At 46.8% G+C, this 14622-nt stretch overlaps 1 protein-coding gene across 1 annotated transcript; it reads right to left on the minus strand.

The window, feature by feature from the left end:
- Positions 1–770: 770 nt before the first annotated feature.
- On the minus strand, positions 771–14352 carry LOC118575326 (negative elongation factor A-like; the record flags this gene model as incomplete). Its single annotated transcript, XM_036175915.1, has 4 exons — positions 14126–14352; positions 5180–5351; positions 3350–3511; positions 771–947 (listed from the first exon to the last, which is right to left on the minus strand). Coding segments are annotated over exons 1-4 (721 nt in total), but the record flags the coding sequence as incomplete, so codon positions are not given.
- Between the last annotated feature and the right edge of the window lie 270 nt (positions 14353–14622).

The raw sequence follows: 14622 nt of genomic DNA on the forward strand, positions 1-14622 counted from the left end.
TGCCTTTAATCCCAACACTCAGGTGGGCAGGTGGATCTCTAAATTCAAGGCCAGCCTGGTTCCCAGAGCGAGTTCCAGGACAGTCAGGACTACGCAGAGAAACCCTGTCTCGAAAACACAAAACAACAAAACCAAACTCTGTGCTGGAGCAAAGGCTCAGTGGTTACAGGCATTGGAGATTCTTCAATACCCAGCCCCATTGTTAGTTACAGTCCCAGGGAAGCTGATGCCCTCTTCTGGCCACATGTGCACAGACATATACCCACACAAAACACCCATACACATACAGTAATACAGTAATAACAAAACACAAAAAACCAACACAAAAGCCCACTCAGACTGTTGGGGCCAGTGTCTCTGCAGGGACGGGACGCTGGTTCACACCCACAAACCTAACAACATCCCTGAAGGTCTGTTGGGAAGACCCAGGCTTGATTCTCTGGATGTGCATGACTCCTATCCTTTCTGCGGAGGCTGGAGTAATGGAAGATGACTGTTGTCTAAGACACTGGAGACCTCCAAACCTTGTAGGACAAGAACTGTCCAGATACCGAACTCTGACCAGGAGAGTGAGCCACACCAACTGACAGTCTTGCTAAGAACAAAGGCTCACATTATCTCCAGCTGTGTGACCTGCACTGACTTCCCCTTTCCTTACATGTCTCCTAGTGCTGGAGGACCACCCACTGAAGGAACCGTCCCCACTTCGTCTTGTCCTCAGTCGTATCTCCTAGCTGCAGCACCAGTGGGTCTCAGCTGTCAGGACTAACGTCTGAGTGGTTTTCTGGTGAGGAAAAGGCACACCACCCGCAAGGCAAGCAAGAACAGCACTGGCCTGACAGCAGGCACAGTCTTACTTGTAGTGTCCATCTTGCGGAGCAGCCCCCGGCCCTTGGCATGGAATGGCACCCCGGCACTTCTCTTCAGCTGCTGGGCTGTCTCGGTGGCTGTGTGAGAGAGGTAACAGGCTTAAGGGTCTCTTAGATCACAGGGCTGCTCAGCCCATAAAGTAACCTCAACAAAAGTGACTCAAAAACTACCCAAGGGGACTTCTTTGATAACCCAGCAGGAATGAGGCCAGGAAGGCCACTGACCTTATAGCCAATACTTCCTCAAAAAAGAAAGAAAGGAAAAGGAGGGACCGTTCCTGGGGATTTATTTTCTAAATCATTGCTGTATAATCTAACATTAAGCTAAGAAGTAGTAAAAATTTTTTGCTACTTTGTAATTGTCAGAGCTTCTGAGAAGTCTATTTTTCCCTGGGCAGTGGTGGCACATCCTTAATCCCAGGGCTCAGGAGGCAGAGGCAGGCAGATCTGAGTCTGAGGCCAGCCTGGTGCACAGACCAAGTTCCAAGACAGCCAGGGCGACACAGATAAGCCCTGTCTCTTCATCACTGTTCCCAGGGCGGCCAGACACTGACAGAAGTGAATTACAGCATGGGGAGGCTCTGATTTCCCTGGCAGGAAAGACAGAGGTGGCCAACTACCTACTCCGTGGCTTCTGGGTTGCCCAGCCTCATCCTGGGGGCCTGCTTCTAGGTATTTCTGAGAACATGATGATTAGGCAACAGTTAAAGTTCAACTTAATCTCCACTACATCTCCTCCAAAAGGGGGAGCTCAATCCACTGCTGCCTTCTCTTCGCCCTGGTAACCAAAGCTTGTCTTGGAACAGATCCTGAGGCAGCACCTAGATGGACAGAGCCTGAAATGAGCACGTGGCTAAGTCTCTCCCCTCGCATGGTCCCCGACTCGATGCCTGTCTTCACCAGTGGACTCTCAGACCTCCGCCCGACTTTGCTCCATTCCCCCAGGGACTCTTTTGGTCATGGAAGGACTAACACCGAGGTAGTATTGCAGAAGTTTCTCTCTTCTTGTGTCCTTCAACAGAAAACATTAAATTTCCCTATAAACTGCATTGGCTTTCTAAAGTGATGACCTAAGCCAAGAAAATACCACGGTGGGCACTGATGGGGCATTTAAGAGGGCACTGATGGGGCATTTAAGAGATAGCAGCAAGACAAGAGTCTTCCGTGAGCACAGAGTGAATGCCAACTATGAGAAAGAGCTGAATGTTAAAGAGAAAGAGATGACTGAAGCCACAATAAAGCAGTACCAAGTAATAAACCCACCATGTGTTGTAAGCCCATGTGTCTAAGCCTCCCCCGTCACTAAGTTGCTTGACACAGTTCAAATACAGTCAAGACTTTCTGTGTTTGGAAATTTCCACGTAAGTGGCTCCAGAATCATCACAAGTCACCTGTTGCGCCCCAGGGACCCTGGAGCCTGAGAGGGGCTGATATCTCACAGGTCCCCGCAGCTGTCTTTATAACAGGCTCAGGCCAAGACTCCCCCGAGTCATACAGACATAGGAGAAAGAGCAGATTTTCCTGAAGGCTCCTCAGGAAGGCTGGAGGATTAGCCCGAGTGCACTGGCAGTACTGCCGACTCCCACAGCAGGGCTGGGGCAGCTCTGCAGAGACCTTTCAGAGTAGCTCGGTCGGCCTGCACCACACAGCTACCAGGCAGTACAAACCCCAGCCCGCTGACACACCCGGCTCCAGGCTCTTCTTAGAGTCCTCAAAACAGTATTTTCTGGGCTTGCGACAGACCTGTGATCCCAGCACTCAGGAGGCTGAGGCAGGAGAAGGGTGAATTCAAGCCAGCCTAGGCTACACAGACTGTTTTCCAAACTCAAAACAAAAAAGCAGCATCATTTACAAATATTAGTAAATATTATGTTAACTGCATAGCCAAATAACAGTTTATGACCCAGGCAGTGGTGGCACACACCTTTAGTGGTGCACACAGAGAAACCCTGTCTTGAAAATTAAAAAAAAAAAAAAAAAAAAAAAAAAAGAAAGAAAGAAAGAAAGGATACAAAGGTCTGTGCTGCCTAGGCTGGTCTTAAGCCTATCTGGGCTCAAGTGATCTTTCTGCCTCAGTATCTCAAGAAGCTGCAACCCAGGTACACAGTACACCTGACTTCTTAAGACCCATGCTTTAATGTTATTTGGCTAAGGGACACTTTCTCCAGCAAGGTAGTGCCTTCCATACAAACTGTCATAAGAATGCTCTGGGAAAGCATTTAATAAAATCATCCAACATCTTCTCTGAGAGAGACCAAATGTGGCTCAAGACCAAGGTCAGGACATAAGCAACACCCTCGCACCCCACCTTGGCCGGCACAGATTCCACTTTGTGAGATTACAGGAACCACGCTTGAAAACCCTAAGGTCTCTAAACAGCAGATCCGACACAGAGCAGACAAGCTATGTCTAATTTTAAAGTAAACACATCAGCAACACCACAGAGCAAAGAGCAGGACTGTTGTAACTCAGACACTCACACTTCTGCAGCAGCTCCGCCCTCAGAGTGGCGCTCTTGGGTTTCCGCTTCAGCTGAAAATGCTTCACCGGTGGGGTGAGGGGTCCAGCAAGGGTGGTCAGGGCATTCTTGTTCAGGTACTGGCACTCCAGTGGCAGCATGGCAGATGCCTCGCACTCGCCCACTGTGGAGAACCAGAGTGTCACAGGAAGTCAGAGCCCTTGCAGCAGGGAGCTCAGGCTGTGACCCTCACAGCTCACCTGCAGATGTGCAGATGGCTCCATGTAGGCTTCATTATTTACCAGCATGGCATCTTTGGCTTTGGTTCCCACCCCCTGTGGACACCACCACTCCAGTTCTAACATCCCTAGAATCCAAGATCATCCAAGTGGGTCAGGACCAAAGGTCAGGCCTGCCACCTAGAGGAAGGCTCATCAGACTCCCCAGGGACTTCTTAAAGATAAGAAACACGAGAAGAGAAGACAAGGATTCCTCAGTTATGTTAGCTGCAAGCCACGGACCACGGGGTACAGGGAGCACAGCACACTTGATACAGCAGCATGGAGACCAGTCTCCTGCATCCTAACTACACGGCAGCCTCAACACCACGAAAGGCCTCTCCCTCTGGCTACAGAGTCCTGGTGCCTGGTCACCACAGACACTACTCAATTGCTGTCTTATAAAACTATCCACGTGTGCTTTCTGACTCAGTGTGGTCCCCAAGAAGTCAGAGCCTGAAAAACCCCAAGGAGCTCCCCCAATCAGCTACATGAGTGAGGGAAGCAGACTCCTAAGAAGTCAGCTGCCTCATCTTCCTGCTCTCAGGAGAATCAGCCACTCCAGGAAGGGAGGTGACCAGAGCAGGCCAGTGCTCCAGTCTGCAACTACAAATTAACAAAACACCAAAAAGTACTAGGGCCTCCCAAGCAGCCATTTAGAAGGACGTATCCTCAAGCCTCCATTTCCCGAAGAGGGAGAGAGCGTCGCAGGCACGGACGTTCCCACTGTGGCAGATCCAAAACCACACCAACTGTTTGCCTCTCAGATTCTAGCGACTTACTGGTTGGTTCTTAGTTATGAGTCTACATTTGTTATTTAGGACAGGATATATATGTTTGAGGATCTGAAGACATAACCTGCAGGTGTTCATCCTCATGGAGCTTATGGGGAGAGACAGCAGTGGCAAGGAAACATGGCCGAGTCATACAATTCCCGACATAGCACTTGCATGGGGAAGACTGAAGCATGTGAGAACGGAGAGCGAAGCATACTACACTCACAGTGTGATACGGATAACCAGTTTCTAAAATGAGGCCCCTTCCTCCAACTGTAAAATAAAGACAGGCTACGTACTGTGGTGGTATTGTGTTCCCTGAAATATTGTGTGTTCCCCGAAATAAACTTATCTGGGGTCAGAGAACAGGATGGCCACAACATTAAACATGAGGATAGACAGTGGTGTAGCAGACGCGTTTAATCCTAGCATCCCAGAGACAGAAATACCTGAGTTCAAGGCCACATTAGAAACAGCCAGGCATGGTGACACACCTTTAATCCCAGAAATCCAACCTTTAATCCCAGGGAGTGATGGCAGAAAGTAGAAAGATATATAAGACGTGAGGACCAGAAACTAGAAGCATTTGGCTGGTTCAGCATTTAGGCTTTGGAGCAGCAGTTCAGCTCTGAGCCATTGGGATGAGGACACAGAAGCTTGCAGTCTGAAGACACAAGACCAGCTGAGGAACTGGCGAGGTGAGGCTTGTTCTGCTTCTCTGATCTTCCAGCATTCACCCCAATAACTGGCTCAGGTTTGATTTTATTAAGACATTTTAAGATTCATGCTACAACATACCTTTTTCTCTAAGTTCTCCTAAGATGTCTTGAACATTGGGGTTCTGCTCCTCGAGGTCTAGATTCAGTGAGCCCATGTCAGGAAAGGATTTCAGAATGTCAGCAACCATGAGGACCCAGGGATCTGAGTCCAGGGTAGCCAGTTGGATAATATCCATCAGCGCGCCCTTCATCTGCCAAGACAGAAGAAGATGCCAATTACATGCTACCAGCCCTGTTTTGTCCTCCTGGAACAGTGGCAGCTTCAAATGCCCCCTGCCACGGATCTACCCATTTCCACACTGCAGCCTCTGGGTGGCCTGTGGCAGTAACCACTGTGAAACCTGTTGTGGAATATGACTTTAACTGTGTAAAGATGTATTACTTTTGTTTATCCTGCATTTGTTTAATTATGTAAAGATGTGTTGCTTCTCACCTTGCCTGCCTAAGGAAACTGATTGGTCTAATAAAAAGCTGAATGGCCAAGAACTAGACAGTAGAGGTGTAGGTGGGCTAGCAGGCAGCCAGAACAAGTAGGAGGGATCTAGGCTCAGGAGATGATGAGAAAAGAGAAGAGAACAAGGGAGAAAGAGAGGGAGGTACCAGCCATACGTGGAGGAAACAGTGAAAGTGAGACATATAGAAGGGAAGAAAGGTAAAAAGCCCCAAGGCAAAGCACAGACAAAGAGAAACAGGCTAAGTTATAAGACCTAGTGGGACAAGCATAAGGTAAGGCCAAGCATTCATAAAAGAAGTCTCTTTGCCAGGCGGTGGTGGTGCACACCTTTAATCCCAGCACTGGAGAGAGAGGGGCAGGTGGATCTCTGTGAGTTCGAGGCCAGCCTGGACTACAGAGTGAGTTCCAGGAAAGGCTCTAAACTCTGTCTCAGAAAAACAAAAACAAAAACAACAACAAAAAGTCTCTGTGTCATGATTTAGGAGCTGGCTGGCGGCCCAAAAGAAAGCCTGTTATATTTGTCATTCCAACATGGGGCCCAAATTTCCACATAGGGCCTGAGAAAACTGAATAAATAAATAAATAAAAACAAAAGAGAGAGAAGAAGTGGATATGGCTCCTTTAAGAGGCTCTGCAGAACCAGCACACTAAGTAGAAACCACAAGCTAGTAGAAACACCTGCCACAGTGCGGGACACCAACATCCCAGAGCTGGGATAAATGAATGCTTAAAAGTTAAAAACTCAGTCCAGCTCCCAACAGAGGCCAGGTTGCAGTCTTAAGGCTGGCTGTAATAATGAACACAAGGAAGGGGCAGAGCCAGCCACCAGAGCAACACAGCAGCAGCTTAGCAGTTTAAGGTCTGGCTCACATGGTCAGAAAAGGCTAGAGACACTCAGTAAAGACAGGTCCAGAAGGTTTTTTTAAGAGGGAAAAAACTCTAAACAGGTTACAGTGTGTTTAAAATTTTGCATAGGCTGAAGAAAGAAAAGAAAATGGGGCTGGAGAGATGGCTCAGAGGTTAAGAGCACTGACTGCTCTTCCAGAGGTTCTGAGTTCAATTCCCAGCAACCACATGGTGGCTCACAACCATCTGTAATAAGGTCTGGTGCCCTCTTCTGATCATACATGCTGTATACATAATAAATAAATCATTAAAAAAAGAAAGAAAGAAAGAAAAGAAAGAAAAGAAAGAAAAGAAAATGGGTATAGCCGGGCAGTGGTGGCACATGCCTTTAATCCCAGCACTCGGGAGGCAGAACCAGGGGTGGATATGTGAGTTTGATGTCAGCCTGGTCTACAGAGCAAGATCTAGGACAGGCACCAAAACTACACAGAGAACACCCTGTCTCGAAAGAAAAAAAAAACAAACGAAAGAGAACAGACAAAAGAAATGGGTATCAGGACAAGTCCACTAGGAAAAACCTAAAACTTTAATTAATAAAGTCCTTAACAGACGAGCATTAAATGTCATATAAAGGGGAAAAGTCTAACGATAAACGATGGGAATACAACAGGGAGTCAGGATTCTGAGATGATTGTGCTGCTTAATGAATTTTCCTGAATGTTGATCGAGGGCGAACAATAGATGCTGAGAGGGACTGTTGAATTAATCCACCTAGATACTTTAGGGATACCTTAACTTTAAAATGGAATTCAGAAAATGCATTGCACTGGGGGAGAGGTTATGCTTTGTTTCCATTAAGAAACAAAAGGCAGGCCTGGAAGAGATGGCTCAGAGGTTAAGAGCACCAATTGCTCTTCCACAGGTCCTCAGTTCAATTCCCAGCACCCACATGGTGGCTAACAATCATCTATAATGAGATCTGGTGCCCTCTTCTGTATACATAATAAATAAGTAAATCTTTAAAAGAAAAGAAAAGAAACAAAAGGCTGTGGATTCCTTCAAGGTTAACAGATCAGGTTTGGTCAGGGGAGATCTCCTGAAAATCTTGGCTACAGACAAAGAAATAAACAAAAAGGTAGATGACAGGTGACATATACTGATCCCTCAGCTGGGAAGAGTTCTGAGACTGGACAGCAAAGGTTATAACTACTTTTCCTAGGACTTGACCATTATCTTAATTTTCTCAGGGTCCCTTAAAGATGGCATCATCCTCAGACAACAGGAAGCAGTCAAGAGAACACAACACCCACATTTGTAGGAGTTGGGGTGGTGGTTTTGGTCATTCAGTAGGTTATGGATGCTTGTCATCGTTTAGGGGGAGACAGAAGAATATAGGAGGATAAAAAGACATCTATTAACCTCAAATATTTTACATTAGTATGGATTTTGGTATATTGATACAAATTTAAAATTATGGGATACTGCATATATGTTTCTACTCTTGTTTGGGGGTATTGTGCTTATGCAGCTCATTGAAAAATATAATATATAATTAAGAAATGCAGGTTAGTAGTCATCTATAGTAATCAAACTTATACGTCATGTTAGCTATGTTTTCAAGTCAAAATACATGTCAGATGAGATACATGATCTTCAAATGCTTCAGAGACCTACAGAATATGGCATTAAAGATGTTTAATAACCTAAGGCTTTTCATGACAGCAAGACATATCTGTTCTTGGCAGCATCACTTTACTTCAAAAAAGGATGATGGGCATTGGAAGAAACTCCATATGGAGTTTTGCTTTCACTGTGGCAAAGCCTCAACTGCTGACAACGGGCTGTACACACTGGACATGCAGGACACACAGGAAAGTGACTGCTGAACTTTGGCCAAAACAAGGGCAGGACAGTCCTTCAAAATTCCTGCTTTCACAGAAAAGCCTGCCAGATATTCTAGGCCTGTAGGCTGAAGAAGATGGATGTGCCCCAACATTGCAAAGGAACCTTAGGTGGCTGTCCAGGCAGCCCGATGTTTCTGTTGTTTCTATAGTTTGGGAAGTAGCTTGCTGTTGTGGAATATTATTCTAACTATGTTAAAGATGTGTTACATTTGTTTATGCTGCATTTGTTTAATTAATGTAATGATGTGCTGCATGTTGTTTTACCTTGCCTGCCTACGACACCTGATTGGTCTAATGAAAGCTGAATGGCCAATAGGTAGGCAGGAGAGGCTAGGCCAGGGCTGTCAGGCAGAGAATAAATAGGAGAAATCTAGATTCAGGAAGAACAGAGAGAACAAAGGAGAGAGGGACACACCAGAGGCCAACTAGTCAGGCAGCCAGCAGTCAGCCAGATACAGAGGAAGCAGGAAAAGTGAGAACATACAGAATCAAAGAAAAGTAAAAAGGCCCTGAGGCAAAACAGAGATAAAGAGAAACAGGTTAAATTAAGTCATAAGAGCTAGCCTAAGCTAAGGCCCAAGTTTTCAATAAGTCTCCGTGTCCTGATTTGGGAGCTGGTTGGTGGTCCAAGAAAGCCTGCTCCTAAGTACCATCCTATTCAGGAGCAGCACTTCCCATTTCCTCAAGGCCTTTAAATTCACTCAAGCACCACTATGTCGGTTCCTATGATCTCTGTGATCATTGCATCCTTACACCAAGGGTATCTTACTTCCCAACCTCACAGTAAGGTGTTAGCAAGCTCCACCTAATTCTGCATCCCTCACTGAACAACTGAAACAGACCACTGAAAGACCTTTCTCTTTGATGAAATTGGTTGAAAACTGTGGTTTACTTAGCCGTCTACAGAATGAATAAGGCTGTACAGAGTCTGAGAATTACATACATATTCACGTATATAAACACTATACAGAGAGACATTTATACACCTCTGTGCTGGTTAGATTTTGTCAACATGACACAACTGGAGTCCTCTGGGAAGAGGGACTCTCAGTTGAGAACATGTTTGCACCAGACTGGCCCATGGCGAGTCCATGGGGGCACTATTACTTTCTTTTCTTTCTTTTCTTTTTGAGATAGGATCTCACCATATAACTCATGACCTGGAACTCACTATGTAGACCAGGCTAGCCTCAAATTCTCAGAGTCTGCTTGCCTCTGCCTCCAGAGTGCTAATATTATAGGCATGTGCACCACAGACTTATTTTTTCTTTCCTTCTGTTTGAGACAGGGTCTCTATGTAGCTCTGGTTGTACTAGAACTCACTATGGTAGACCAGGCTGGCCTTGAAGTCACAGAAATCCCATTTGCCTCCGAATGCTAAGATTAAAGGTGTGAGCCACCACACTGGCTATTTTCTTGATTGAAGACTGATGTGATAGAACACAGCCCCACTGTTGAGGGTGTTGCCCCAGGCTATAATGGTATAAGAAAGCAGTGTGAAGCCACTGGAGAGGCTAGCCTGGTCTACAGGAGTGATTGCAGTCAGCCAGGGCTACAAAGAAACCCTGTCTGGAACAAAACAGAAACACAGTAAACTTCGGAATGAGGCACAGGGAGCAAGCTAGTAAGCATTGTTGCGCCACACCCCTCTGCTCCCTGTTCCTAGGATTCCCTCCATAAGGGACTCTAAAGCTAAGCTGAAGCAAGCTTTCCTCTCCAAGTCACTTTTAGTGATGGGTGTTTTATTACAGAAAACAGAAAGCAGACTAGATAGAAATCAGTATCAGATGTGGGGTATTGCAATGAGTGACAGACAGACCATGTTGTTTGGGGAGGATTGTGGACACAACTGGAGCTTTGGATGGAAAAACCATTCAGTGCTTAGAGCTTAGTGAACTGTTATGGGAGCTTGGAAGACGGGAATGTTTTAAACCAGTGGCAGATAATGGGAGGCCTGGTGTATGAACTTTCAGAGAGAAGCAAAGACTCTATCTATCCAGTCTGCTCCTGTGATATTTTGAATTGAGAAATCTGTGGTTTCTGGTAGTAAGAGCTGACCAGAATCAGCTGTGATTAAAAAGAAACATCATCACTGAGGCAAAACCTTTTGGGGAATTTCCTTCAGGTGAGCACAAACAGCTGTAGTCCAGAGGGTGGAAAAAGCTGCATCTCAAGCTGGCAGCTGAACTTGGTAATGTGTGAGTCTCCTTGGGAAGGGCTGAGATTTGAGTCTCTGCAGAAAGGCCAAGACACCATTGTCAAAGGTGCAGCCTGTGGAGACCCCGGCTTATTGTAGATCTTTTTTTAAAATATTTATTTATTTATTATATATACAGTGTTCTGCATGCCAGAAGAGGATACCAGATCTCATTACAGATGGTTATGAGCCACCATGTGGGTGGACCTCCGGAAGAACAGCCAGTGCTTTTAACTTCTGAGCCATCTATCTCTCCAGCCCCAAAGTGATGAAATTTTTAAAGACCATAGGACTTGCCCTGTGGTGGTGGCACACACTTTTAATCCCAGCACCCGGGAGGTAGAGGCAGGCAGATCTTTGTGAGTTTGAGGCCCAGCCTGGCCTACGGAGTGAATTCCAGGACAGCCAGGGCTATACAGAGAAACCCTAACTCGAAAAGCAAAAATAAATAAATAAAGAAAGAAAAGAAAAGAAAAAAAGATAGGGACCTAAACAGTTGAACTGTATTTTATATTTTGATATTAACATGACTTTAGGGATAAACAACAACTGGAGACATTATGTTTTAACAGTGATGTTTTAATGTGTTTGTATGTCAAGATGACTAGGAGTCAGCTGTGCTGGTTAGTGCTCCATACCACTGACTTATAGGCAAGTCTGCTGGGACAACTTCCACTTTTATTTATTTATTTTTATTTTTAATTTTTTTTTTTTGAGGCTGTCTCACTTGGATGGCTTGGAACTCAAGAGGTCCGCCTACTTCTGCCTCCTGAGTGCTCACATTAAAGGCTGTGCCACCACAATAGACTCATTTTCTTGACTTGTGATTGATTTCGAAGGACTCAGCCACGTGTGGGTGGTGCTACTCCAAGCAGGTGGTCCTGTGGTTTGTAAGAAAGGCTGAACAAGCCAGTAAGCAGCACTCCTCCAGGGCCTCTGTTTCCAGTTCCTGCTTTTAGGTTCCTGCCTTGAGTTCCTGCCCCGACTTCCTCCAGGACAGACTGTATAAACTCAAGCTGAATAAGCTAGTCCCTAAGTTGTGTTTTGGTTATGGTATCTTTATCACGGCAACAGAAACCAAACTAAGACAACACTATAGTAGTTATTTTCTATTGCTGTGATAAACATCGTGACCACGGCAATTTATAGAACAAGGAATTTAGGGGTGTCCAGTATGAAAGCCACCATGGCAGGGAGGTGTGGCAACAAGCAGCAAACTCATGGGCTGGTGCAGAGCTGAGGGTTTCACATCTTCAACCACAATGATGAAGCAAGAACGAACTGAAATGATCAGTATGAAAGCTCATCCCACTCCCGTAATAATACTTCCCCTAGGAAGGCCACACCTCCTAAGTCTCCTAATACAGTGCTACTAACTGGGAGCCAAGTATTCAAATCCCAGAGTCTTTGGAGGACATCCTCATTCAAATCACCCAACACTCACACCAAGAGAAAGATGGACTAAGCTAGCATTAAATGTGAGATAAAAACTGTTACAATGCCAAACACAGTGGTGCCATTTCTTTAATCCCAGCACTCAGGAGGCAGAGAAAGATGGAACTCTGTGAGTTCCAGGCCAGTCAGGGCTGCATAGTGAGAGACTCTTATTAAAAACAAACAAACAGCTGTGCGGCGGTGGTGGCACACGTGTTTAATCCCAGCACTCGGGAGGCAGAGCCAGACGGATCTCTGTGAGTTCGAGGCCAGCCTGGGCTACCAAGTGAGTTCCAGGAAAGGTGCAAAGCTACACAGAGAAACCCTGTCTCGAAAAACCAAAAACAAACAAAACAAACACAACAAACATAAAGCCAAACAAACGTGAGTGGACCTAAGGGCCAGCAAGACGGTTTAGCAGTAAGTAAAGACACTTCCAATGCACTCAGCCTGACAACCAGAGTTCAACTTTCAGAAAAAAAACCTACTCTCACAAGGTGTTCTGTGACCTCCGTATATAAAGTGCAGGAATGTAATAAATAAATGTAGCAAAAATTAAAAAATAAGGTGACACAATTCTTATGAACTCTTATTTTAAAAAGACCTCAGGATAACACATTAGCAAATACTGAGATCCCCACCTGCTGTTCAAGGCCAAGCAGGCATTGACCACAGGGAAGGAGAGGGCAGTTCACCACTTGGCTAAGAACCAAGACCTTCATCCAAAAAGCTAAGCCACATCTGTGAAACTGCAGAAACATGTCACCGAACTAAGGACAGTAGCCCAGCATTTATTAAAAAGAATATTCCTCCAAAGCAGCAAGTCAAGAGAAACAGACACGGGGAGCGGGGGGGAATTGGAACCCACACACAAAAAGCCCAACAGAAAATAAGCAGAGACAACGTTCAACCAAACATCCTACTAATACCCACACATTTACTTGCCCTACATGTTTTAGTATCACTTGATAATATCACTTTGAAAAGCCACTTGCCATAATCCTGCTGCCAACCACATTTCTACTTCTAGAAAAATGCACGCTCACCGTCACCTGGTACCAGTCACAACAGAACCAGCTGACATGAAACAGAAATAAAAGAATGAAAAAACTTGCCACAACCTAATCGTCCAAATGCTGTGTGCTCAGCGAATGGAACACCACATAATGCGTGGAAAATCAAACTGTCTGCAGCAACTTGGATGAATCTGTCCAGGAGTCTCCTGACAGAAGACACACCCACACCACACGGAAAATGCATGTAACATGGTAACATGCTGCCACATTAAGTTCAAATGAGGCCGAAACTAAATACTCCTGCTAGGAATGCACACAAATTGATAATACTGGGAAAAAAAAACATAAATGTTTACTCTTGTGGGAAAGATAGAGAAGCATGGAGTTGCTTTGGAGGATGCAGCCTTGTTCTCTCGTATGGAGGAGATAACAGGAGTGGGTCTTTTAGCTATTAATATTTGCTAAACTGAAAAATCATGCAGTTGCCTTATTTTTTATAGCGTAACGAAAACTAAAACCAACCTTAATGATAAAACAGTACCCAGAAATGTTGAAAAACTAAAGCGGTGTTTTTGCTGTCAGATGTGGTGGCCCAGACCTGCAATCCCAGCCCTCCAGATACTGATGCTGGAGGACACCCAACCTGATCAACCTGGGCTACACAGCGAGACCCTGTACATCTCTTATTTTTTGTGTGTGTTTGCATTTTGCACAGAGATGCAACATGGAATAAGAATGAACTGGAGTGCACAGAATAAAGAGGAAGCTAAGCAGACTGATACTCCGTGAGGCAAAAGAAACAAAATTAACGTCAGCAGTCACTTGGAAAGTTACTAAGAGCCCCAACCCAAAGGAGGCTTCGGGCAGGCAGTGTCCAGTACTCCGCGCCGGGCCAGCCTGGCTGAGGGCTGTTCCGGCCTTGGGCCCACCACCCCCGATCCCCGACCGCAGCCCAGCGGCTGGAGGCGCTGAGGCGTCGGGCCGAGGGGGGAGGCCCAGCGGCGCCGCCCCGGAGACGCGCGCGGCCAGCGGGATAAAGGGAAGGTGCGGCGCAGGTGCGGGCTGGAGACAGGATGTGCGCTCTGGACGGAGAGAGGCCGGCCCGCGCCCTCACCTCGTCCACCGTGCGGCGCGGAAGATGCAGCGTCCCGAGCAGCAGCTTGAGTTTCACAGCCGATGAGAGGCGGTGGAAGCAGAGGCGGATGTTATCGATGACCGCCGCGGTGAGCAGGGACGCGATGCTGGGCGGCGCCCACAACTCGTCCGTGGCGCCCAGCTTGTTGTGCAGCCACAGGCCCGTGTCGCTCTCCCGCATGGACGCCATCTTGGCGGCAGCAGCGCGCGCCGCCGGCATCTTACGCGGACGCCTACGTGTCCGGCGCGAGGACCCCAACATGGCGGCGCCCGTGGGCGCGGGGCGGGGCCTCGAGCCACAGACATGCGCAGTTGCTGACGGCCGCGCCTTCCGGAGGCTTCGAGCTTAGGCGCGCGAGCTGGAGCGATGAGGCGCCGGGAGGAGGCCCGTGAGTTCCGTACCGCATCATGGCGGCGCCCATCCGGAGCCCGGCAATGACGTAGCCCATCCCGGAGCCCGGCAATGACGTAGGCCCC

The sequence above is a fragment of the Onychomys torridus genome, unplaced genomic scaffold, assembly GCF_903995425.1.
Source record: "Onychomys torridus unplaced genomic scaffold, mOncTor1.1, whole genome shotgun sequence".
Taxonomy (NCBI): domain Eukaryota; kingdom Metazoa; phylum Chordata; class Mammalia; order Rodentia; family Cricetidae; genus Onychomys; species Onychomys torridus.